Source organism: Falco cherrug, chromosome Z (assembly GCF_023634085.1).
Source record: "Falco cherrug isolate bFalChe1 chromosome Z, bFalChe1.pri, whole genome shotgun sequence".
NCBI classification, from domain to species: domain Eukaryota; kingdom Metazoa; phylum Chordata; class Aves; order Falconiformes; family Falconidae; genus Falco; species Falco cherrug.
The window spans coordinates 38,564,151-38,588,413 of NC_073720.1; the positions used below are offsets into that span (position 1 = coordinate 38,564,151).

Consider the following 24,263-nt stretch of genomic DNA (forward strand, 5'->3'; position numbering starts at 1 on the left):
CTTTCAGGGAACTTGATCCTGATACACCTGAAGAGAAAGAATTTCAAAGAGTTCTCGGTGAGATTCTTTGAAAGAAAATCTGTGTACCACAGTGACTGTTCAGTTTATGTGGCTTCAACAGGCATCACTGAGACAGTTTTCACAGTGTCCCAGGAGGCCAGTGGAAAAAACTCACCTCACATACCCTCTGAATGCTAGGTCTAGTCTTTGGTCCCTGCTTTTGCATTTCACTGTAGTCCTAGTTCAGCGTATAACCAGGATGAATCTCTTCTTAACTCTGTTAAGAATAATGTAAGAAGGAATCGGCTGTCTCTTTCAGGTAAAAAGAAAATCTTGCCTTTTTTTGACACTCACACCTTTAATAAGATACTGCCATTTGCTAGTCCTCTGGCAGAAGGAAAGTGCAGTCCTTTCAGCAGTTCTGATTCATCCTCACCACTTCCTGTATTGTACCTCTATCCTGTAAATAATTTTCATGTTTAGTAGTGAAGGGTGGGAATAAATGTTAGTACTGATCTTTCTGTGGAGCTGTGTAAATCCTGAGGGTGAAGGGCTAAGACTGTTTGGATCTGTAGCTTTAGTTTACTGACAGAAACCAAATGTTTGGTTTCATGTAACGTTCTGATGGGAATTATTCTGTTACGTGTTACGCATACACAGCCATGTAGATGTTATAGTACAATTTTTGGCATTATGTTCTTAAGTTCAGGAATACAATTACATTGTAAATGTCTTTTCAGACCCCCAAATCTTGGATTGAAGAGGTCTTCAGTAAAAGAGAATGTGCGTACATCATTCCCAGTTCAAAAGATCCTCACAGGTAAAACAATGAATTTCACTTTTTCTTACATTTAGAAAGTACCAGAATAATTTTTTATGGGTGGTGTGTAGCTTGGATAAAGTTCTTTGCAGTTTTTCAATGCCACAGTTGGTGTGTTGTTTATGGATTTTCATGGATACTGTCACCAGTTCAGTACATTTTAAATTATGCCATTTGTTTGAATTAGAATTGGCAACAACTGACTGTCCTAGCCTTCATAGATGTATTGCTCTTACTCCAATAACCAAAACTGTGGTATAGCATCCAACTGAGAGATTGAGTTACCCGGAGTTACTGCTGCACAGGAATTCTTAATCCTGTACCACCACTTTTTCCTTTCCTCAGAATAATGTCTGCTGCTGATCACAGTCTTCTGAGATAGAGTCTTCTGCCTAGGCTTGCATAGAGAGTGAAAAGCGTAAGGAAAAGATCAAATCCTCAACCTCTGTTTTAGGACCCGAGAAAGCAAACATAATTTGCCATTATTCCAGATTGTTTATCTAGTGGATGCTGTTGCCTAAATAAACTTGGTGAGATCATATTCTGACTTGTAATTTTGATCATACCATTTTGAACACATGGATAGTGTATAGTAGATAAGATAGATAACTCATCTACGAATTGTGGATTTGACATACAGTCTGAGATATAAACCAAACAAATCACAGAAGTTACCCAGTACGTCTTCCAGGATTGAGTGCAGAAGAGCACAGCCTTTAATGCTGTTGAGAATTTTTTCACAGGTGAATTGATACTTCATAAATACTGTTACAGATGTTTTCTTTTTTACAAGCATGTAGTAATTATTCATATTTTATCACAGGTGTCCTGCAGAATGCCAGGTGTGCCAGAATTTAATCAGGTAAGAGTGCATAAATATATATCTATGATTTTTATAATAACCTAAAGTTTTAGTGATAGGCGTTCCTACTTAAGGCAGTAATGACAACAAAAATCCTGTTCCTCTTACATTGTCAGAGTAGCATTTCTAGCGGTGTCCTGGAGAATGTTTAGCATAAATCTAGGTAAAATAAATTAAAAGTTACCATACAATTTTTTTGCAATAGAAAATTTTATCCAAATAGCTTGTGTGGATGAGTTTGTCTTAATCTCCTGAGGATTGAAAGGCAGAAATATGCCTTTAAATGGGAGACAGTTCCAGCCATATCCTGGGTGATATAAAGGAGAGTGGGCAGTATGAGTCTCTTTTTGTGAGAAAAAAGCAATGAAGAGCAGTAAGAATTATGGAAAGAGTAAGAACAAAATAAAGGGAGAAGAAAGAGGGTAATAGAAACATCCTTAATTATAGGTTTTCTGAAGATTTGCTCATCTTCTCTGCAGTGGGCTTTCTGTGTCCCTGCTTTTGGGAAGGCAAGCAACAGAACTTACATTGCTTTAGTGCTTTTGATTCGTGTGTGGGTTTTGCAGACAGCTAGTATTTTCTGGCTTGTATTAATTACTTGTTTTCAATCCAACATTTGTCATTCAGCTGTTGTTCCCAAACAGGTTTTGATACTGTATGTTTACGACAGTAAATTATCAGTTATCGAAACAAAATTGTTACCTTTCTTTGACATGTGTTCTGTGTTATAGGCCTCTGAAGGCTGAAGCAGCAGGGAACAATGAGTTTTTGATAACTAATGACTAGCAAGCCGGTGCTAGCTAGTCCTGTCACCTGCGTGAGCATGATTGTTTACTTTTTCATTATGTTTCAAATTTTATTTTGCTTCTAAGATTTTTGTGAAACAAGAGTCACGTTTTCCAAAAAGCAAATAAATTACTCCTTGAAATCAGATTACTTTAAAAGGCTGATGTACAGAATGCTGTTGGTCTTTTAAGTAAGGCAAATGATCTGCGTGGCATCTGTTCAGAAAGGGTCAAGTCCCTCTGTAGGAACAGTTGGGTGCATACTTTGCTTCAGAGCGGAAGGCTAGAGATTCAAAGATTCTTGCACGTGCTCTGGAAGTAGAAATGCAGGGGAGGATTTTAATACTTCCTGCTAACCTGCGGATACCCAGGTGGGTATCTAGGCTGAAGTTAACTTGTGCTTCAAAATACAATGGTCTAATCCCATCTAAATTGAGACTATAGCAGTTCTGCAGTCCTCGTCCTCGCCCCAGCAGAGTGACCATGTTGTTATTTGGTCTGAGAAGCTCATTGGTATGAAAATCAGCCTTGGGTGGTGGAAAACCTAAATAAGATCAGTTTTCCACCAAACTAGCCTCCTAATCAAATAGCATTAGCTCCCACTACAGTGGGAGAGGGAGGAAGAAAAACTAGAAATGTGCACCCCACAGGATGGGTTAATTTTTTTTTTCCCACCTTTGAAAAGACATTCTGTACCTTTGTGGGTTTTTTTAATCTTGTAGTTATTGTGTTCACTTTTTGTTGAGAGTTTTCATGATGTTTAAATTCATGTGAATTCTATTTGTCAGTCTCTCTATATATGCAGAACATGTGTGGGTGTCTGATGTTCATTTCAGTCAGCCATTATCTTGCAAGTATGTTTTCCCGAATGTTAACTGTTCTTGTCTTCTTGTGTATCTTACGTTGTATACAGAGCCTTGTTCTAGGAGAATTTTTCTGTTTCTAACAAGGGGAAATAATTTTCATGTGTGTTATAACTGGTTATGGTGTATTTATTAGATCAGCAATTAAATAGGTTTTGGGCCTCCTGAGATCAGTAATTTTCCACAATGGACCAAAAGTCATGTGAATGTACTTGACGCCTACTATAATTTGACCTAATATTCTAGGCAAATGAAATCTGTTAATGATTTCTTACTTGCAGAGAACTTCCAAGGTTTGCAAACAGTTTATGAGTGGGTTATGCAACTGTTTGCTAATACTAAGTAGAATAACTCCATTTAGTAGTTGCTAATCAGAGTAACTTATTGGCACCTTTGTCCATGTTCCCTGGTGTGTTGAAATGGCCTCTATCTACTCTTCAGTGCAGTGCTCACAAGCACATCCCAGACAGCACCTAGACCGATCTCACTGCATGAATATTCAGCAATGTGGTGCCGAACTTAGATATCCTTACGCATCTGAGATGTTCTTACAGACCATCTCTGTGGACATTTTAGGCGTATTTTTTGGACACAGTCTCTGAAGTGCTGCCTGCTAGGGCACTGCATTTTGTAATCTGGCTACTGCAGTTAATTTTACCTCAGTGTTGACCCTCCAGTTTCCCCTTGTTGCTCAAAGTGTGACTTTTCCAGGAGTCTGCTTTTGTGTCACTGACATTGCTCCCTTCCTCATTAGCAGCTTAGTGAGCCTTTGAGGCAAAGAAGGTAAAGTCATTGCAAAGGCGCTTTCAATCAATGCATATAGTATATTCATAGTATCACAGGATAACAGGCTGGCAGGGACCTCGGGAGGTCTCCAGTCCCAGCCCCTGCCCAGAGGAGGCTCAGCCAGGGGGTCAGACTGGGCTGATCGGGACTCCACCCAGTCACGGTGTGAAACACTCAAGGCTGGAGAGAACCCACCCTTGCCAGGCCCTGGCTCCACCACTGGTCTGTTCTTCTGGGGAAGAGGCTTCTCCTTATCTCCAGCCCAAGCTGTGCTGCTGCCTCTCACCCTCCCACCATGCACCACTGTGAAGAGCCTGGCTGGATCTCCTTTACCCTCTCCCATCAGTGCTGTTAGATGCCCCAAAACTGTCCCTCTTCCCAGCTGAAATATTCCTGGTCCCGCAGCCTCTTCTCAGAGAGCAAGGGCTCCAGCCCCACCATCCTTCACCAGCATGGTCACTCTCCCCTGAAGTCCTTCCATTTTCTGGTGTGTTTTCTGTGTTGGAAGTCCAACTAGAGGCAGTACCCACACAGCGTCTGACAAACACCAAGAAGAAGGGACAGTCCCTGTCCTCCCCTGGCTTTTGGTGTCCTGCTCACAGCACCCCAGGCACTGCTGGCCCTTGTTGCTGCCTGGGGACGTGGGTGGCCCCAGCTCGATCGCTGCCCACCACCACCCGGGGCCGTGCCCCAGATCTGCCCACTCCCCAGAGCTGCAGGTGTCCTGGGTCCCCTCCTCCAGGTCGCTGGTGGAGATGCTGGACAGGACAGGCCCCACACAGACCCTGTGGGACCCTGCTTGGTACCAGCCTCCAGGCAGCCTCTGACCCACAGCCAGCAGCCTGTGAGCCCACCACCCAACCAGGTCCTCACACAGCAACATGCCCTCCCTCCCAGGCCGTAATGTCACAGCCCAGGTACAAGGATACCGAGGGAGACAGCGCCAAAAGCCTGGCTAGAGCAGAGATAGGTGGCACCTACTGCTCTCCTCTCGTCCCCATGATTTTGTCACAGAAGGCAGTCAGGTGGGACAGGCGTGACCTGCCCTTGGTAAATCCTTGCCAGCGGCTCCCCATCACCATCTTCTCCCTACCGTGCCCAGATGTGGGCTCCAGGAGGACTCAGTCCTTGGTTTTACCTGGGACTGACAGGAGGCTGGCCAGCGTGTGGTTCCTTAGGTTGGCTTTTGCCCTTTTTTGAAGGGAGGAGTGACATTTGCCTTTCTCCGGTCACTGGGGACCTCCCTGATCTCCACGACCCGTGAGAGCTGTTGGAGAGCAGCTGCACAAGGACAACAGCCACCTCCCTCAGCACCTTGAGGTGCAGCCTTACATGAACGTGTGTGAGTTGAGTGCTCCTGTAGGAATCCTGACTCTACCGTTGTCCCCAGCTGGTAGCCTCTGTCCTGCTTCACTATGTCACTAAGCACACAGCACAGAACTTTACAGAAAAAGCCCCACAAACAGCTGTATTTAATACTCTGCTTTGGTTTCCTCAACCTTTCTGAGAGCCTCTTAGTCTTCCCTTTTGACCTCCCAGTAGCTCAAGTAGTCCACGACACCTTGTCCCTTCCTGCTAGATGGCAAGAGGGAGTGAGCATGCCAGCTTGGAGCATGAGCTATCTGGGAAATATGAGTGTTTCTGAGTTCATACATTTTGCTACAGTAGTCTCTGAGGTAAAAACAGCTGCATGTACCCCGCACACCTATGGTTTAGGTCTGTGTGTTGTTCCTCCACTGCCTGCTCAGGATAACTGAGCTGTTGTGAGTGCAGCTCACCTCTGGGTGCATTTACATGTAAACATTAGGTATGTAGTGCAAATGATGTTAATTACTAAAATAGTTCAGTGTTCACTGGGCCCCTCAGTTTCAAGGTTACTGCACTGATTTTTCTTGTCAGATGGTTAGTTCCTTTTCACAGGATCTCTGTTTTGAAAAGGCAGGTTGCTTTGGCTCCTGCTGCTGCCCTAGGAGGGGCTACTGGTGTGACCCTTGTATGGAACAGTAAAATATGAGATAGATGGTAATTCTGTGCTCATATTTTGATGATGGGCTGAAAATCATTCAGATTGTAGAAAATGTGATCCATCGATGATGAACCTGATTGCTTTTCAGTGCTGTATTTCTAAGAGCTGCTATTTGCTGAGTCAGACTCAGACTGTGTAATGTGGTATCGAAGTGAGTATCATGAGGTAGTTCAGTATTTGGTTGGGACTGCTATTGGTTCTTTGTCTTTCGGAATGATTCCTGGATGGAAGCGCATGTTATTTTCAGGCTACTCTAGGAGCAGTACAGTGATCACAAGGTATTTTCAGTACCAAAGGACAGGAGGGTATCTATGTGGTTTTTTATCTTTCATCAAAAGGTCAGATTTTTTCCTGACATGTGCTGTCTTTTACCCTGGAGTCCCCCCCAAAAACAAGCAGAAAATGGAGCAAGGAGGCTAACGGCTCAGCTGTGGAGAAAGTTGTCCTCTGAAAAGCAATAATAACATCAAAACTATCTCTTTCTTCAGGTCCTTCTTTTGAGGTATGCAGGGAGAGTCATAAACAAGTATAGTCATTGGCCTTATGCTCTTTGTAAGCAGATTTTTACCCAAATCTGTGTCCCTTGTGCTATCTGCTTTGTGGCTACATTGCCCTCAAACACTCTTAGTTTAGGTGTATCTCTATAGTGATTCTGAGTCCACATGTTATTTGGTAACACGATGTCAGCCATGGTCTTCCATCTGTGTGATCCCTCACAGTCTTCTGAAATAGTAATTGAATTGTGTATCTGTAAGTGATTTAGCGTGACTGGCTTATTCTCCAAGTTCCAGTTTGGATACTTTTTGTTTACTTCATGAGCCTTGACCCACCTGTCTCAGTTCGCCTGTGAGGAGGCCAAATTACAATGGATTTTGCTTTTGGGGTCATCAAAATGAGGTCCCTAGAACAATAGTTTGTTTCAGCAGCTCCTGTCCCACCTCTGCTAATCCCTGGCTTTTTTTTCCCCGCCATTACCACAGTGCAAATGGTTGTGGAATCACGCAGTGAGCCAGACTGGCCAATACTTCTGCTTAGAATAACTTGGCAATACCCCGCCCCCTGGCCCCAGTCCCCGTTAGGCTTTCCACCCCACCCCCACCTACCCCTCAACTAGATCATTTCCTTTTCATGTTTCCAAGATTTAGAAGATCAGTTGTGAGCACATGCCTGACTCCTTTCTGGCAAGTCCCTGAATTTCTGTGATATCCTACTATTTGTCTCAGCTAGGGGAAAGGTGTAGGTGGTCTAGATTAGCTAATCCATGTTGAATTAGCTTCACAAAAATGTGGGCATTTTTGGTAGCCCCTATTGACTTCTGACTTCTAGCTAACCATCATCATGTATGTGACAATAGAGCTCAAGTCTTTTCTGCAGTGCTAGTCTTCCACAACTCTTTAATTCTTGACTGAATAAGATTGTTTTATTGAGTTACTAATTCTCTAAGAGTGTGGGAAGCTTTCTTCTCCAGTCTGCTTTTGCAGAGCATTGAATCAGTCAAATGTAGTTTGTCTGTGTTGAAAAACCAGGGTGCAAACATGATTTCATGGCTTCTGGGTGTCAAAAAGTGCCTTTCTAAAGGAATTCACTTCCTTAATTTGCTTATTGGAACTGAATTGCTGAATTTAAACAAATTTGGAGTTTGTTTTTGTTTCTTTCTTTCTTTCTTATTTTTAATTTATTTCTCTTTCACCAGTTAGTTCTCACTCATCTCCACAGAAAACTCTCTGTCTTTCTGAATGTACCTCTTCAGGGTTTTGCAGACATCTAACCTATCCTTAGATCCACAAGTAATACATCTGAGTCCCAAGGCAGTCATTGAGTTTGGGTTGTTGGAGGTTGTTTGGTGTCTTAAAAGAGTAAAAGGGAAGAATTCATCTCCATTTCCCAGGGTATATTAATTTCTGAAATATCTAAAGGAAAACTGGACTGTCAGATGTCACTATAAATTATGTTGAAGTTAATCCTGTGGAAAAGACTGCAACCTGTTGAAGCCTGTATGACAGTAATACTGATTGAATTTGGAATCTGGGTTATTTATCCAGTTGCAAACCTTTAATGCTAACTGAGCTTCTGCTAAATTTCCCTTAACACTGCACATCTGTTTATTTTTTATATTGACTTTGCTGGCTCCAAGGGTTAGTATAAAGGTCAACCTGAAGTTCTGTCTGGATTGAGGCTTGCTCCTCTCCCCCTGATTAATGATGGTAACTCCTAGATCTTTTTTCAATACCTAGAATAGCCTGTGGTAATAACTGTAGCAAACCTTGGTGTCCTAAGATATTCCTCTGAAATGTCACATATAAGACCAGTAAATCTGAGCAGCATTGCTTAGGTCAGAATTGCTATATGGGATTCTCAGTCTGTTACAGAATCACACAGAATCACAGCATGCTTTGGGTTGGAAGGGACCTTTAAAGTTTATCTAGTCAAACCACCCAGCTTTCAGGTACAGGACAAATTCAGTATCCAACAAGACATATTTATGATCTAATTCAATGCGATTTTGCCATTGTTGAGGTTTTTTTTCAGCTGAGTTTAATTTTTTTTATATTATGTATCAGAAAGCTACAATATCCTTCTTTCTAGAAAAACTGTTTGGGCTATTCTGATGAAGATCCTAGAGATGCATGCCAGTCTGTTTGATATAAAATGATCTCTTTATTTTTAATATGAGGTGTTGCTGTGGACGGCTGGTTGGAGATCACCCAAGAGTAGACTGTAGCTGGCCTGTTTATCAAGCTGCCCCACAGAGAGATGGTGGAGAATGGTCTGTGCAAAAACACACAAAGACAAGTCCAACGGATGCATTTGGTACAATCAATTTTCAGGATGGAGATCACACTTACCATGCCAAGGTAATAGATACTGGGTTTATATGTGTGACTTTTGTTATAATTTCAGTATGAGAAAGGCAAAAAGTGGTTTTGGGTGAATATCAGATTGTTTGTCTTAAGAGGCCAGGGGAATCTAAAAGGGTATCACATTGGCGTGTGTATGATATTTTTATGCTGAACTTCACAGCGATTAAGCATAGTCTGTCTTGCTGTCTGTATTCCTCATTGATGTATTTTTGTGCTGTCATTTTAGTAGCATTATGAAAGTTCTAAGCCTGCACAAAATCTTTAAGACATTAATGCTGAGGACTTTGTAAGTTGCAGTCTCATCCCTTAGAGTATTTAATGGATGTTTATTTTATTATTATTATTTCATATATATTTATATAGATTTATTATTATTTCTTCCAGTATATTAGACTCTCTTATGATAGCAATTTGGATCAGCTGCTGCACCTGATGGTTAAAGAATGGCAGATGGAGTTGCCAAAGCTAGTGATTTCTGTTCATGGAGGCATTCAAAATTTCAAGCTTCCCTCAAAGATCAAGCAGGTTTTCAGCAAAGGATTGGTGAAGGCTGCTGAGACTACAGGAGCATGGATAATTACAGAAGGCATCAACAGCGGTAGTGTAATTATTTTTCTTTGTTTCTGTCTTCCTCTGGTGTTCTTTCTCTGCACACAAATATATATATTTAGGGCAAGTACGATGAAATTAGTAATTTGTAATATTTTAGCACAAAATTAAGCTTTTTTTAAGGAATGGTGCATAATTCAGAGTGACAAAATGTTCCTCTGCTGTTGACAGGTATTCTGAATATTTTTTTTTTTTAAATTAAAGAGTAGAGGATTCTGATGTATTAAGAAACATTGATAGTAGATAACCAGAACTTATTTGCAGTCAGTTTTATCTGCTTCATTAAAATATTTAGGATCTGGAAGACTGTGATTGGTGTTTTTGAAATTCAGTTTTCAAATCTGACTTTAACTTGTGTTTTTTAATTAAGAAAGTTTTAAATTGGGATAATCTATTAGCTTATTAGTATCTGAAACTCTCTGTAGACTACTCTTAAAAAACAAGTGGGTCAGTAAGCCATGGAACTGCAGCAGGTTTACTTCTTTAGGTTTTGTTCAATTCGATGATCTTACAGAACTGTCCTGAGCGTTTATGTAAATAATAAAATTTTATGGAGGTAGAAAGTACCATTAGCAACACGTATGACTATTATTAATTAGAAATATGTGTTAAGTTTGAAGCATTGGTGCATTACATCTAAGCCTTACAATTCCTGCAGTTTACATCAGATATACAAGTTGGGTGTGATGGTTTGTTTCTGGTTAAAACATAGCCATAGAATAAAATAAATTATGGGAAACCCTTTCACTGGTGTCCTGTAGCAGGTCTCTGCATGTAGAAGAAAAATGATGGCTTAATTATCTATTTAGGAGTGTCTAGGCATGTGGGGGATGCGCTGAAAGGCCGTGCCTCACCACACCTGAAAAAGGTCTGTGCTGTTGGGATTCCGCCATGGGGTGTCATTGAGAATCAGAGGGATCTCATCGGAAAAGATGTGAGTTGGACACATTTTAATAATAAAAGCCTTTGTATTCAAGGGATGTTAGAGCTTTCTTGCATATTTCATTTTCTACTTGCTTCATTTAACTGGTTTGGTATTTTTTCTCAGTAATTGAGGCTTAGATTTTGCTCAACAGTAGAATTCTGTGGCGTGTTGAGGCACTGTATTTTCCCTTTTGTATGGTTTTAAAATATTTCTCTTCTTACAGGAAATTGCCATTCCTTTTTGAAATTTTGTAATCAATTGGACAATTCTCTTGTGGTTGCAAGTGATGTATTTCTGTATTCATGTGATTCCAAATGAGCAATCAGGTTAATGGTATACACAAATAGGTTACTAATATGTGTGATTTTTATTCATAAACCATAACTTTATGTGAGTGCCGATGTAAGGGCACTTGACAAGTAAGGTGAAATCATTCCTGATAAACGATAGCTCACCTTTTTTATGGGAACACACCCAGGAAAAATATGCCATTATGTTTCAATTGTTGCAAAGAAGAACTCTGACTAAGGTCCACAAGCCTAATCAGAAATACTTTCTGTGGTATTAATTGTGGTTTTGTTGCGGTTAAGAATCAAATGAAAACCCATGTTTGAGTAGAGCAGCAAAAAAGTATGATGAAGGCTTTCAGAAGATCACAGCACAGTAAAGAAATGCATACAAGCAAGGCAATGTAAATGGTGATATTTTTCTTTGAAGATCTTTTTTGTTTTGGTTTTCTTAGGCAGTTTGCCTGTACCAGACTCTCGGTAATCCACTCAGCAAGCTCAGTACCCTCAACAGCATGCATTCTCACTTTCTAATGGCAGATGATGGGACAGTAGGCAAGTATGGGAATGAAATGATGCTCAGGAGGAATTTGGAGAAGTACATATCACTTCAAAAAATACACACAAGTGAGTACTCTGTGGTCAGCTTTATGACATAAACCCCTGTCCTATAAAGTTCTGGAGGTACTTGACATTTCCAGTTACATGTTGTACATCTTCATTTGCCATAGATTTCACTGAGGTTGAAAACTATTATTGCAAGTCTTGAACTCTTAATATCAGGAAAATGGAAAGGACAGAATTTTTATAAAGCATTATGCAACTGAGCTAACTCACTTTTTGGTTTCTCAGTTGTAAAGTCATCTAAATTACTCAGATTATTTAGTAAGTATTGAGTGTTTGCGCGCTTCGCAGTTTTGCGTGATCTCTATATTAGCACTAGGTAGTTTCCCAGCATTTTGCTAGGTGGAAAAATTGTCACATTCAGTGGAATTCGAATCATTCTTCCCCTGTTCATTTGCCTTTATCTTGATTGCTCTTCTATATTGCAAGCCTGTGACCTCCTCAGGTACGGAAATAAAGTCTGGTTGTTAAAGGAATACCTTCAGCCAATGTTTGTTTGTCATATTGCATAACTTCCACTGTTTGCCTATAAAGTAACTGAGTTATGGTATAGAAATAATGAATGAAATATTTATTACAAGTATTAATATATAGACATACATATATCTATATACACACTAGTATTTCCTTTTGTGCACTAGATTGTATAAATTATTTGTGGAAGTTCACTCGCACCTAGTGATTTAAATCTTGAGGTATGTTAAAAAGACATTAGCAGTTACAACATAGAATCCTTGTTTCTTTTGTCTGCTTACTTTATAGTATTTACAAACTTAGGAACTTACCCAATTTCTAGTATGTTAGAGCTTCTTACCCAGACTCTAATATTTTCTTTCTATGAGTTTTTTGCAAGTCAGACTTTCTGTAGTTTTTCCAATTCTATTGCAATTTTTTTGAAATTTATTTCTGATCATTAAAAAAAAAAACACCCTGCTGCTGTAAAACTTGAGAAAGTCTGTAAAGAAGTGCCTGATTACTTTTTTATGCGTGCAGTTAAACAAATTGATATTGACCACATTTCAAATGCTGTCAACATCCTTGCATGCAAGAGCTATCATGGATATTCTAGAGGATGTTTCTTCTTTACAACACTAGGCCTGCTTACAATTTTATCAGAGGTTTTTGTGGTCTTTTTGATCCAGTTACAGAAGTTCTGTGAAGATCTTAAAAACTGTTAAGTCAATTTAGAGATGGTAAAGGCATGATTTCCTCTCCATTGAACCACATGTGAGACTCCTTCATGAGTATTTCTTTACTGGATGTTCTGAATTTTTTGTGTGATTGAGACCTGTTTGTAACTGGTTAGGTGTGTTTCGAAACAGGAATGGGCCAAGGTGTACCCATAGTTGGGTTGGTGGTGGAAGGAGGCCCCAATGTGATCCTGATGGTGTGGGAGTACGTGAGGGCCAGCCCAGCTGTCCCAGTGGTGGTCTATGAGGGTACTGGCAGAGCTGCAGATATCCTGGCTTTTACCCACAAACACACAGGTGATACGGGGTGAGTAGTGGCATAATGGTCCTCCTCCTTGGTCTGTCATATTGGGAGGGACCTCAAAACTTCTGAGATAATTTATAATGCTTCTAGTGATGACTCCACTGTGGTCTTTTGCTGGCTTTTACTTCTGTGAAGCAAGATCAGTTTCTTCTTCCCCTCACTTCAAACTAGTGCTGAAAGAATTATTCTGCCAAATTTACTATGGCTTTTTGGAAGAAGAAAAAGAAACTACATCTACCTATTTTGAGTTACAACATTTCTCACTTTTGGCGAGGGACACTGCTGGGTGACCCCAGAGTGCCTGCTTGGGTTTTGACTCAGTCCTTTCTCTTGCCATCAGCATTCTGTAAATGGGTTTGGATCTGGGTTGCACAAAGCTTTTGAGACTAGGGCTAGGGCTAATTGCTGTAGGAGCCTCAGGCTGGGGTAGGAGGAGGACTAAGATTCCTTGGCTTTGGCTTTGGTTTATCTGTGGTAACCCAGATCTGTCATCCCTGTCTAGCTGTAACCCTTGGTGTTACTTCCAGTGCAGCCTCAGCTGCAGGCTCTGTTAGACTGACCTTGACGAAAATTTTATGCCCAAGGTGTAAATAAATATATATATTTGTATAGCCAAATAGTATTATTGTGAAAGTTTTTCGAAGTCAAAAGGGCTTTTTAAATAAAAAACCCCAAATTTTTAAAAGGATGTGTGGGTTCATTCCAATTAAAGAACAATTTAGTAAACTTTATATCCTATTTGTTTATTTATTATCTTTTCTAAATATTCTTTTGGGGTGTTTGTGTGGTATTTTTCCCTAGTGTATTGTATTGAAAACTTTCTTCTTCACTTGCTTTTTCTTCTATATTTTTGATCTTTACAAAAAAAACCCCAAATCCTGCCATGTCAAAAGAACAGGAAAATATGGAGGAAAATATTAACAGAAAGATAAATGAGGGTAAAAAAGATAGGAGAGGTAGGAAGCAAATAATGAGGAATTTAATTTTATCTCTGTATGTTTACTGAGAGAATTAAAAAGTGTTGAACTTCATGTGATTTTTAGCCAGTCCTTTGAAAATTGATAACTTCTTCCTTTGTTCTATTTCCGCTAGTATATATGTATGTTCAGATCTAATGCCTGTGTGAATTATGTTATGGGATGCCTTTGCTTTGTTTTGTAGAAAAAAAAGCAGTAGTAAGTCAACACAGAAGCAGAAATAAAAGACATTTCTCATATGTCTCTGCTTCGCACAATTTCGTCTTTTGCTGGACTGTCATTTGCACTGGTAAGAAAAGCTGAAAATACACTTATTCTTGCTGTGTATCTGTTTTTCAGGGATCTGCGCCCTCAAGTGAAGGAAGAGGTCTTAGGGATGATTCAAAACATATTTAGCTTGGGACAGAAACAGTCCAGTCATCTATTTCATATCTTGATGGAATGCATGGAGCACAGAGAGTCCGTGAGTGGGGTTCACACTTTGAGTTTAGGATGTCTTCATTTGCTGTTACCCTTTTTGCTCTTTCTGTGGTGGGTTGGCATGGTCACAGCAGTTGTAGAAGTAATGGTGTTATTTTTAATATAAAGATAAAACAAAGGTGTCTGTACTAATTTACATGTTGAGTAGCTCCACAAAGCTTTTTAATTTCTCAAGTCTTCATGGTTGCTTATGAAATGACAGCCTTTCAGATTTTAGTAAAAGGCCAGACATCTTCGTTTTCACAGGAAAGAACAAGTAATTCCTACTTTTTTCCTTCTCTAGCAGTGTCTCATTTGTAGTTTAGAAATGTTTTCATCCATTCTGCTACTTACAACAGAATTGTGCCAGAACTTTTCCCTGGGTATTGAAATGTACTTTTGAAATGTGCTGGCATGTGTAGCAGCTCAAGTGCTCATTTCTGAGTAGAATCATAGAATGGTTTTGGTTGGAAGGGACCCTAAAGATCATCTAGTTCCAACTCCCCTGCCATGGTCAGGGATACCATCCAGTAGATCAGGTTACTCAAAGCCTCATCCAACCTAGCCTGGAACATTTTCAGATATAGGGCAGACACCACTTCTTCAGGCATCCTGTTCCAGTGTCTTAGTAAAGAATTTCTTCTTAATATCTAATCTAAATCTACCCTCTTTCAGTTTAAAACTCTTACCCCTGGTCCTGTTGCTATGTTCCCTGATAAAGAGTCCTTCCCCATCTTTTCCGTAGGCCAGGCCCCCTTTAAGTATTGAAAGTTTGCTGTGAGGTCTCCTGAGAGCCTTCTGTTCTCTAGGCTAAACAACCCCAGGTCTCTCAGCCTGTCTTCACAGGGAAGGTGCTCCAGCCCTTTGATCATCTTGGTGACAGCCAGCATGGCTTCACTAAGGGCAAATCATGCTTGACAAACTCGGTGGCCTTCTGCAATGGGGTTGCAGCGTTGACGGATGAGGGAAGAGCAACTGTTGGTGTCTGCCTGGACTTGGGCAAAGCTTTTGACAATGTCCCAGGTAGACCAGTTGGTGGATAAGGAATTGGCTGGATGGTCACACTCGAAGAATTGCAGTCAGTGGCTCAATGACCAAGTGGAGAGCAGTGATGAGTAGGGTTCTACAGGGATCCATACTGGGACTGGTGCTGTTTAACATCTTTGTTGGTGACAGACAGTGGTATTGAGTGCAAGTTTGCTGATGACACCAAGCTGAGTCATGTGGTTGACAAGCTGGAGGGAAGAGGTGCCATCCAGAGGGAACTTGACAGGCTTGAGAGGTGGGCCTGTGCAGATGTTGTGGAGTTCAACAAGAGCAAATGCAAGGTCCTGCACCTGGGTTGGGGAAACCCCTAGCACCATTACAGGCAGGGCACAGAATGTATTGAGAGCAGCCCTGAAGAGAAAGGCTTGGAGGTGCTGGTGGACGAGAAGCTCAACATAGCCCGTCAATATGGGTTTCTAGCCCAGAAAGCCAGCCATACCCTCAGCTGCATCAAAAGAAGCATGGCCAGCAGGTCGACGGAGGGGATTCTTCTCCTCTGCCCTGCTCTTGTGAGACTCCACCCAGAGTCTTGTGTTCAGCTCTGGGGCCCCCAAGACAAGAAGGACACGGACCTGTTGGAGCAAGTCCAGAGGAGGGTCACAAAGTTGATCAGAGAGCTGCAGCACCTCTCCTGTGAAGACAGGCTGAGAGAGTTGGGGTTGTTCAGCCTGGAGAAGAGAAGGCTCCAGGGAGACCTTATAGTGGCCTTCCAGTACCTAAAGGGGGGCTACAGGAAAGCTGGAGAGGGACCTCTCACAAGGGCATGTAGTGATAGGACATGGGGTAATGGCTTTAAGCTGAAAGAGGGTAGATCTAGATTACATATGAGGAAGTTCTTTACGGTGAGGGTGGTGAGACACTGGAACAGGTTGCCCGAAGAAGAAGCTGTGGCTGCCCCATCCCTGAAAGTGTTCCAGGCCAGGTTGGGTGAGGCTTTGAGCAACCTGGTCTAGTGGAAGGTGTCCCTGCCTGTGGTAGGGGGGGTTGAAACTAAATGATCTTTAAGGTCAATTCAAACTCAGACCATTCTATGATTCTATGATCTTCATGGCCCTCCTCTGGACACACTCAAGCGCCACTTTCCTCTTATTTTGGAGCCCTCAGAACTGAACACAGTATGCCACATGGGGTCTCACAATAATACAGAGCACAGTAGAGGGGCAGAATCACCTTCCTCAGCCTGCTGACGTGTTTCTTTTGATGCAGCCCAGCATGCACTCGTGCTTTCTGGGCTGCGAGCGTACATTGCTGGGCCATATACAGTTTCATCCACCAATACTCCCAAGTCCTGCTCTGCAGAGCTTCTTTCAATCCATTCTCTGCCAAGCCTGTATCTGTTTGGGATTGCCTGACCCAGGTGCAGGGCCTTACACTTTGCCTTGTTGAACTTCGATATTCGCATGGGCCCACCTCTCAAGCCTGTCAGGGTTCCTCTGGATGGCATTCTTTCCCTCTAGGGTATCAACGACACCACTCAGCTTGGTGTTGTTGGCAAATCTGCTAAGATGCACTCAATCCCACTGTCTATGTTGCCAACAAAGATATTAAATAATCCTCAACCCAGTACTACAGACCCCAGCAGAACGCCACTCATCACTGATCTCCACCTGGACTTTGAGCCACTGACTGCAATACTTTGAGTGTGACCATCCAGCCAATTCCTTATCCACCAAGTGGTCCATCCGTCAAATCCATGTCTCTCCAGTTTAGAGACAAGGATGTTGTGTGGGACAGTGTCAAATGCTTTGCCCAAGTCCAGGTAGATGACATCAGTTCTCTTCCCTTATCCACCAGCACTGTAACCCCATTGTAGAAGGCCATCAGATCTGTCAGGCACGATTTGCCCTTAGTGAAGCCATGTTGCCTGTCTTCAGTTGCCTCCTTATTTGCCATGTGCCTGAGCATAGTTTCCAGGAGCATCTGCTCCATGATCCTGCCATACACAGAGGTGAGACTGACTGGCCTGTAGTTCCCCGAGTCTTCCTTATTAACCTTTTTTAAAATGGGGGTTACGTTTCCCTTTTTCCAGTCAATGGTAACTTCACCAGTCTGTCGTGACTTTTAAAATATTATGGAGTACCAAGTATTTATTATGGGAATGATAACTGTAGTGATGATCACTAAAATGGAATCTACCCAATATGTTCTTATTACTTTTTGTTTTACTTTGAATATCTATTTTCTAGCTGAAAACTGAGTAGGTATCAATCATGTTACATTTGTACATTTCTCAGCTTTAAAGACTAATCAAAAGGAAATAGACTCGTGCTGTGTAGTAGGTTGATTCCAGTTTGCCTGGGATGCCATTGCATTAAAAAGCAATATGGTACATTTTCTGTCTGAAACAAAGGAAAATCATGTCTGGACCTTTGCCATTGTTTGTGTTGAAATGTGTATGGTTTAATCTACCACAGCCCTTACCAAGAAGAAATAACTACAGACTTCTCTGCCTCACCTCAAATAGTATACTTCTGCAATTCTAACAGATAACCATATTTGATGCGGAGTCAGAAGATCAGCAGGACGTTGATTTGGCAATTCTGACTGCACTCTTGAAAGGTATCTATCTGAAAATAAACCCCATTTTCATCTGACATACAGTCCCACTGGCTTACCATTTCAAAGTAAAGGAGTAACATCAATGTGTGGAAAACACTAGGTCCTTTACTTGTTTTCTAGGTACCAATATGTCTGCTTCAGATCAGCTAAACTTGGCGTTGGCCTGGAACCGGCTTGATATTGCCAAGAAACACATACTGGTTTATGGACAACACTGGAAGGTACTATTACCTTTTATTTTTCACAGTGGCTTTACACTTTTATTATGATGACCAATTTTCCATGATTTGCATTTAACAAGCTTTAATTAAGGAATAGTTTGATGCTCGGAGTCAGTCTTCTGGAGTAATCATCTTTGATTGTGGAGAGGTATTATTCTTAAAATTGTGAAGTATTTAACTGCAGAGTGCATCAGATGAAAAATCAAACACATTTGTTTCCCCAGAGAAGAAGGGGTATCTAGAATTCTTTTAGTTTTCACTGCTAGCTTTTCCAAATAGTTTCAGTGGTCCTTCTGGTTATGTATTTCTCAAGCCTGTGTTGACAATCATTGGTGGTCAAGGATATTTCATTGCAGCTCAGAGTACTCTTGTCCCCAAAGGAACGTTGCCTCTGTTTTCCTAGCTCTAGACAGAAATACAGAAATCACAGTCTCATGTAGTGTTATCAGGTAAAAAAAGGTAGAATTAACTGTAGTAATATGGCATCATGACATTATTTTAGGTAGTGTTTGTTAGGAATATAGGAATAGCTGTAATCAAGGCAAGCCATGGTTTAGACTGATATTAGCTATATGCATGTGAAAGAACATACAGTAGCAATTTAATCCGTCCTATAAATTGTGGTTTTCAAGTTTTTAGATATAATTCAGTATTTAAGTATAACCCTCTCTAAGTGGGTTTTTATTTACATAATACAATTTTTATAGATGATAAATATAAAACTGTGTGTGCCTCAACACATACTATTCCCATTTATTTTCTTCAAGAAGTTGTATCTGATGCTCCCAGAAGTACTTTTTAGGTTTTCCCATCTAAGAATTACAAGGCTGATTTTTCCAGTCCTGAGTGCCTTTTCTTCTTTACAATGTAAATTTTGGATAATGGGCAGTGGGTATATATATATATATATATGCATTTGAGTGACAGTAGCTGGTTGGTTGATGCAACAAGAGATCTGAATTTATTGATCACCAGTCCATATTTTCCTGTGGCATATAAGGCTGAATGCATGGAAGGCTATTTATGAGATATCTACAATTGAGCATCCATGAATTAAAGGTTGTTATTTTGTTGTTGTTACCTCTTTGGCCTCAGTTTACTATTTGTGAAGTAGAGATGATGACATCGTATTCTTGCACAAAGCTTGGTAGAAATAAACAGTGTCAACTGCCCACTAAAAGGCAGAGGAGGAAATTGCTGGTTTCATCTTCAGGGTTCCAGCAGTATGTGAATAATAAGGGATGTGCCAAGCCTGGAACAATAAAGTTAGAACAAAATGTTGAATATCTGCTACGAGAGTATCATTCACTCTGTGAACTGAGGACCTCTAGCAAAACATAGTATATGATTGAACAATGAATAATTGTACCATTATTCATGGTGATGAATTATCTGATAACTTTTGAGTGTTTGACTGCATAACCTTAACAGTATTTCTGTCCAACAGTCTGTCCAACAGACTTCTGGCTCTATGTAATATAGAAAAGATTTGTATATACACAATGACGTCTGTGTATTTTGGCCTTTATGATTTTTTTTTACGATATCCTGTTATGTTTTGACTCTGTGAAGAAAATTTGTTTTTCCCAATTCTTCTTTCTTTGTTTTATAGCACATACATTTTTAAATTTTATTTATTTTTTCCTTTCAACATCTCTGCTGTGAACTGTTGGTAAGCTTTATTGAACCACATCTGTGAAAGGTATTAAAGAAAGGGGGACACCATTTATCTTATTGCTTCTAGTTCTATACTGTTGGAATAAAAGAGAAGCATTATGCTTTTGCCATTTTTGTCATTGAGGATATATGTTGGCAAGACCTGTGAGTCTGCATCACTCCTTTGCATTTACATGAGAAATGTGTCATGTGAAACTTGCTTTGACTGCTGAATTAGTATAAATGGCATAATCATAGAATCATCGACTCATTCAGGCTGGTAAAAGAACCTTGAGATCGTTGAGTCTAACTGTTAACCTAACAATGCCAAGTCTACCACTAAACCATGTCCCTAAGTGCCACATCTACACCTCTTTTAAATACCTCCAGGGATGGTGACTCAACCACTTCCCTGGGCAGCCTGTTCCAATGTTTGGCAACCCTTTCAGCAAAGAAATTTTTCCAACTATCCAATCTAAACCTCCCCTGGCACAACTTGAGACTGTTTCCTGTTGTGCTATCACTTACTTGGGAGAACAGACTGACAGTCACCTCACTACAATCTCCTTTCAGGTACTTGTAGAGAGCAGTAAGGTCCCTCATGAGCCTCCTTTTCATCATGGAACAGAAGGCATCAAATGAAAATATCAGGTAGCAGACAGCCACCTAAATAATTCCATGATTCTATGCATATGGGAAGTAACAAATAACTTTTTCCTAGTTCCCACCTCTTTGACACAGAATAGTTTAAAGAACTGTTGCATAGTCCCCCCAGCCTCACTGCTGGCTTTCTTATTTTCTGCTGTTCTGTGTAATTTTTTCAGGTCTTAAATTCATCTTTTGGGATAGGCAGACCTGCAGTGTACCCAGTATTCAAGAGATAGGGATCTTCATTGAGATATTAAGTGAAATACTAGTATTTTATACATATTTCTCTATTGAATTATAAATACTAATAGTTTGTATTCCTTTTTTACTTATTTCCAACTTACATCCAACTTATATTCATGCTTTCAGAGGCTAGTCCACTAACATTTTTTCTGAGTTATTTCAAGACTGATGTGCAGGCAGGGGTTGTTTCCAAATGCACATTATTTCACATTTACCAATATTGGATTTCACCTGCATTTTTTGCCAATTAGCCCATATTATGAGATTTTTCTGCACCAGTCAGTTTTATTATGATGAGTACTTTTGTATCATCAACAAGTATTATCAAGTCCATATTCTGTTTGTGACATTTTCTTGGTCTTCCAGGACTATTAATATTTTTCTCTACAATTTGATCATTTATTAAACAATTTGAGGACCTTTTGCCTGGTAACAGCTTAATTTGTTTATAGGTCCTTCAAGAAAGCAGCATCAAAAGCTTTTGTAGGGATACTGAATGTACTGTATGTACTGTATCAATCAGACAGCCTTATCCTCATTGTACCTGCCAAAATTCTGGTAGAGTTTGGATTTCATTCTGCAAAATAACTGGCAACCTCTTCCTCTACTGTATTTACCCATGTTGCTATTAATTGCTCTTCCTTATTGTAGTTTCATTATATTTGTCCTTACAAAGTTCTAACTGTATTGAAGTACCATACTTCGACAACTTGTACACTCCTTTATCTTTTTTAATTGGCATATTTTCTATAATCTTTCATTCTGCTGTTAAAGGGGCTGATCTCAGCTATACTTCAGTTCCCTGGGAACTCTTAGGTGAATACTACCTGATCCTGACAATTTGCTGCCACTTTCTGGATGACTTCTATAATCTTTTCTAACGACACTTCAATTTGACACAGTTCCTCAGATTTGTCTGCCATAAAGAACAGCTTTGATGTAGGACCTTTCCTATCATGTTCTGTAGTGAGCAGTGAAGCAATGAATTAATTTACCATTTCTGCACTGGTCTTACCTCCTTGCGTGTTTCTTTTATAACTTGATCATCCTCTGGCCTTACAGATTCACTGGCAGTCCCCCTACTCCCACGCCTCTGCTTCTGATATGTTTGAAAAAGATCTGTGTACCTGTTCATATCTATTTCAGTGCAATTGTTCAGCACCATTTTGAATGAAAAGTCATTGTCAGATAATGAGTATGCGCTCCTCTTCAAGTAAGATGTAAAGAGATTGTAATAAAGAAGCCTTACATCTCTTGCTGCTTCTCTAAGCAAAAATTAGAATGACATATATGCCTGAAAGTTTTTCTTTCAGCTAAGCAGGAAAAAAAATCTTGAAAAACATTTTCTTCATGCACTGTAAAGAAGGAAAAAACAAAAGATAAAAGAAAATACACAAGTGCAATTTTAAAATTTGCTTTTGACTTAGTTCCTTTTCTAGAGAGGAGTACCCCTGACTGCCAGGCCTGCAATTGTCAGGGTCTACAGTTTGTACATAGTTATTGTGGTTGTGTGTTCAGATTTTAAATTAGATATTTAAGCAGCAATTTTTAGGTGACTGTCCATGCAATCTTAGTATTTTTCTGTCTATTTAAATGTTTTAAGGAAACATGTATGATTATGCACAGATTGTGGCCATTTTGTTTTAGAACTCTGGTCCTAAAAGTTCAGAAGGTAAAGATTGTAACCAGCTGTAACTATGTTCCTGCTGAAACAGCTCACTCTCAAATGTACTTTACAAGAAAGAATGTCATTCTAGTGATTACCGGACAGCTGTCTAAACCTCTTTATACAGACTGCCAGCACAAGGAATGACTACTTGAGGAAATTTAGTCCAAGAATGGTCACTTTGAGGTATTTCGGGAAGAATCGTCAACAGTTCAGGAGCAGTGCATAAGTTTTCTTTTCACCTGTGGCAGTTATGTAACATTTATTGGTCATATTTTAATATCACTTCCACAAAACAAATACGTACATGGAATGCACTAATTTCAAGTGCCAGTTTAGCACAACCACCTGCCCCATTTGTGTGCCAGCGTCCTCAATCTGCTCATCTCAGTGCATTTTCTGTGCATACCTGTTCTGGGGAAACTGTTTATATGGATTTATATGAACCTCATATGTCCGATTACCTTTCAATTTTGCATGTAGAAACCCTGCTGAGCTCTGTGCCAGTGCCATGAGTTTCACCATTTGGACACTGTTGTAGGCAGAACTCTGCTTCGTGGTGTCTTTGACAGAGTTTGTCCTAACACAGATTCTTTCTTATATTTAGAAAGAAGTCTGCTTTAAAGAACTTCAAGTTCTATAAAGAGATCTTGAAATACAGTACCTTGAAATGGCTTTTGTCGTATGTCAAAAAGGAAAGGCTTCCCTCCGCCCCCAGAATTATCATACATTAGCTTGTGAAGTGAATTAAAGAGTAGGGAATGTATTATCAGAGTCTGGCTGTAAAGTTAGATTTGTAGAAGGCTCTACAGACTTTTAACTACAGTTAGGTTTGTGGAAACTCAGTTTTACTCTCCTGTCTCTTGGATGTTTTACACAGGTGCTTCCTCCAGCATATTTTTCTTTTGTACTGTGCACTTTAAATATACATAAAGAAAAATCATTTCGATAAAGACATCTCTAGCTGTTCAGGAATGTTTTATTTATTTCCAAAAGAAGGTGATAATTTTCTAAGCTTTACTTTCATTTCTGTCCTTCTGGAGGTTGGTGCCTTGGAACAAGCAATGCTGGATGCTTTAGTGATGGACCGTGTGGATTTTGTGAAGCTGTTAATAGAGCATGGAGTGAACATGCATCGTTTTCTTACAATATCCCGTTTGGAAGAACTCTACAATACAGTGAGTATTTGAAATCCCAGTGTACAAGTTTAGATTAGAATGTCTAGAAAGGTTACTGTTTTGCTTAAGAGATTTGATAATTAGGCCACATTTTTATGAAGGGTTTTTGAAAAAAATTGAAAATTAACAGATTTTGATAAGTTCTGATTGTAATGTCAGATTTCTGGATTGGTGTCTCAGCTTTTCATTTTCAGTTCATTGACATGAACCACACTGAGTACTCATCTGAAGCTCATGAAAAATATGTTCTGATTTTAATCTGGTGTGTAATACATGCTTATCTTACTGAAAATTATATGTTGTTTAACCAAAGTGATACCAACTTCTTTCTAGAATATGTCAAGACTGAGGATAGTAGAGGTGTTGCACATTGGTGTTCAAAATGTTTTTGAAGAGTTTGAGTGGGGAGATTTTGAATCACAGTGGCTTAACCTGAAGATCTTTTAGCTGCTTTTTTTACAGTATTGATTTTCTAGTGTGGAGTGCCATATTTCTTACTGTCTTTTCTTTCACACCACAGAAACAAGGGCCATCAAATCTACTTCTGCATCACCTAGTTCGAGATGTGAAACAGGTAATAGACACAGAAAAGCTAGCGAGCAAAGATGGTAGTTTAGAACTTAAGTGCCCACTGGCACGCCGCTATTAGGTAATACAGGGGAATTTT

At 40.1% G+C, this 24,263-nt stretch overlaps 1 protein-coding gene across 1 annotated transcript in view; it reads left to right on the plus strand.

The window, feature by feature from the left end:
• Window positions 1-728: 728 nt before the first annotated feature.
• Window positions 729-24,263, plus strand: part of TRPM6 (transient receptor potential cation channel subfamily M member 6) — a gene marked incomplete at its 5' end in the record, with an annotated part of 70,615 nt that continues 47,080 nt past the window's right edge. Inside the window, 12 exons of the mRNA XM_027811959.2 lie at window positions 729-820; window positions 1,644-1,682; window positions 8,817-8,997; window positions 9,388-9,601; window positions 10,422-10,546; window positions 11,280-11,451; window positions 12,771-12,945; window positions 14,259-14,382; window positions 17,912-17,984; window positions 18,105-18,205; window positions 23,462-23,596; window positions 24,117-24,170. Coding sequence (XP_027667760.2) covers window positions 729-820; window positions 1,644-1,682; window positions 8,817-8,997; window positions 9,388-9,601; window positions 10,422-10,546; window positions 11,280-11,451; window positions 12,771-12,945; window positions 14,259-14,382; window positions 17,912-17,984; window positions 18,105-18,205; window positions 23,462-23,596; window positions 24,117-24,170 — 1,485 coding nt within the window. The remainder of the gene's footprint in view (window positions 821-1,643; window positions 1,683-8,816; window positions 8,998-9,387; window positions 9,602-10,421; window positions 10,547-11,279; window positions 11,452-12,770; window positions 12,946-14,258; window positions 14,383-17,911; window positions 17,985-18,104; window positions 18,206-23,461; window positions 23,597-24,116; window positions 24,171-24,263) is intronic.